This window comes from Urocitellus parryii, chromosome 1, assembly GCF_045843805.1.
Source record: "Urocitellus parryii isolate mUroPar1 chromosome 1, mUroPar1.hap1, whole genome shotgun sequence".
NCBI lineage: Eukaryota > Metazoa > Chordata > Mammalia > Rodentia > Sciuridae > Urocitellus > Urocitellus parryii.
The window spans coordinates 269548110-269550300 of NC_135531.1; the positions used below are offsets into that span (position 1 = coordinate 269548110).

General features: G+C 48.3%; 1 protein-coding gene across 1 annotated transcript; it reads left to right on the forward strand.

Annotated features, from left to right (window-relative positions):
- Window positions 1–883: 883 nt before the first annotated feature.
- Window positions 884–1987, forward strand: Kcne4 (potassium voltage-gated channel subfamily E regulatory subunit 4). Its single transcript, XM_026390450.2, has 2 exons — window positions 884–938; window positions 1449–1987. Exon 2 carries the CDS (start codon window positions 1475–1477, stop codon window positions 1985–1987), a length of 513 nt encoding a protein of 170 aa, XP_026246235.2. The 5' UTR covers window positions 884–938; window positions 1449–1474.
- Window positions 1988–2191: the final 204 nt, after the last annotated feature.

Here is a 2191-nt window from a genome sequence, read left to right on the forward strand (position 1 = left end):
AGAGACTGGAGTGAAATCCTCACGCTCTTTGGTGCTTCTAGGTTGATCCCAACAGCCACTTTGCACCATTCACTACCACAGAGCCAAACCTGCTCATAGAACCTTTCACCATAACATCTTTCCACTACACACAGGCTGCTGAAAAGAATCTGGAAGATTTTTATTAAACAATGATTATAAAAAATAGATTTCATTGCTTGGTAGACAGGTGGAGTCTCTCCAGGTTGCTACAGGGCTAACCTGTACCAAATAGATTTCAGGCTTTAAAGGGATTAAGCCAAAAGGAACTTAAAAATTTCACATGGTTTATACAATTCTGCATTCTGAAGCCCTCCCTGCCATGCCCAGCAATTTTATGGATCAAGAATCTGAGGTATAGGAAGTTTAGGGAAGGATTTAATTTGCAGAGAAAGTGGAAGAACTGAAGCTTAAATCCTAGTTTCCTGACTGTAAATCCTGTACTTATTTCCAACTGTCTCTCATTCAGATTGTGGGATTCGGCTGCCTCAGAAACCTACAGATGACATAATGGTTATTCCCAAAGGGGCATTGAAGCAGGGACTAATTTTGCACGAGGCTGGACTTTGGAGTCCTGGTTCCGACCTAGCACCTTCTTCTCTCCTCCCTCCACTCCTTTTCAAGGCCACCTGAAAACTCTGGCTCAGGCAGGGGCAGGAGGAGCAGCTTCTACTTTGTAGCCTTTTTCTTTTCACCAGCTGCGAAGTTCAGGGAGTTGAACTGCTGTGCTGTGAGTTCACTGCTCACTCTGCCGCGGTCAACCTCTGTTGTAAATTTTCCTCCCAGAACACGTGACGATGCATTTCTTGACTATATATCCCCGACTGCAGCAGCCGAGCTGTCAGAGTGCGCGCCGGACGCAAAAGCGGAGCGCTCTTGGACCAGGCGATTTAGGAATTCAGAGGAACTGCCAGCCTTGGGTAAGTCACAGTGCTGCTTTGCTTCTTTGAAAGAGGAACGTTCCTAAGTACAAATACACCAAGCTCTTTTCTTTCTGTTTCCTTTGTTTGCTCTAAGGAACTTTGCTTTGAATTTTAAAAGTTTAAAAAGTTTTAGAAGCCAAATGCCAATTTTTGGTTCTGCTCCATGGGTTCAAATATGTGTCCCACTTTTTAACATATTATTTACTTTCTCTACTCTTGCTGGCATAGGGAATTTTTGAAAGAATGAAAGTAATGCCTGCTCCTTTATGAAATGCACAGAAGATGGATATATAGCATAGACGCGAAAAAGTGAAAGTTCTTCCTTTCCCGCTTGCCCTCCAACCCCTCAGAGCTAAACCCTGTTAACTCTTTGGTGGAACTTCCTATGCTCTTTATCTCATGCATTTATAAACTTTTTGACACTGTGACTCCATAAACCTCATGCTTGCCCTCCACCACGTTAGGGGGCCCTGGTGGGAGAGCTCTAATCTGTGGCTTTCTCCCCAGACCCCAGCTGCGTGCGCCGTGCTTCAATGCTGAAGATGGAGACTCTGAACAGCACACACCCCAGCACCGCAGCCTCCAGCAGCCCCCTGGAGTCCCATGTGCCCAGCAGTGGCAGCGGCAACGGCAATGAATATTTCTACATTCTGGTTGTCATGTCCTTCTACGGCGTTTTTTTGATTGGAATCATGCTGGGTTACATGAAATCCAAGAGGCGAGAGAAGAAGTCCAGCCTCCTGCTGCTGTACAAAGATGAAGAGAGGCTCTGGGGAGAGGCCATGAAGCCGCTGCCCATGGTTTCAGGCCTGAGGTCAGTGCAGGTGCCCATGATGCTGAACATGCTGCAAGAGAGTGTGGCCCCTGCGCTGTCCTGCACCCTCTGCTCCATGGAAGGGGACAGCGTGAGCTCCGAGTCTTCTTCCCCAGATGTGCATCTCACCATCCAGGAGGAGGGGGCAGACGACGAGCTGGAGGAGACTTCAGAGACGCCTCTCAACGAAAGCAGCGAAGGGTCCTCTGAGAACATCCATCAGAATTCCTAGCATCCCCAGGGATCCTGAGGTGGCTCCGCCAGCCAGCAGCACCCTTAGAAAAAGAAGAGACATCATCAAGTGTCCGGTTTCACTTTTGCAGTGCAGCTGCCACTTTGAAAAGGCCCTCAGATAGCCCCTGAAATAGGGGAGGGTGAGAGGCAAGGCTCAGCTGGAGGTGCCTGCGATTGGGACCTGCCACCTGAAAAGCCCCAA

Excerpts from the sequence above, each read along its gene's own strand:
- Kcne4 (XM_026390450.2), top strand. The coding sequence starts at position 1,475 with ATGCTGAAGATGGAGACTCTGAACAGCACACACCCCAGCACCGCAGCC.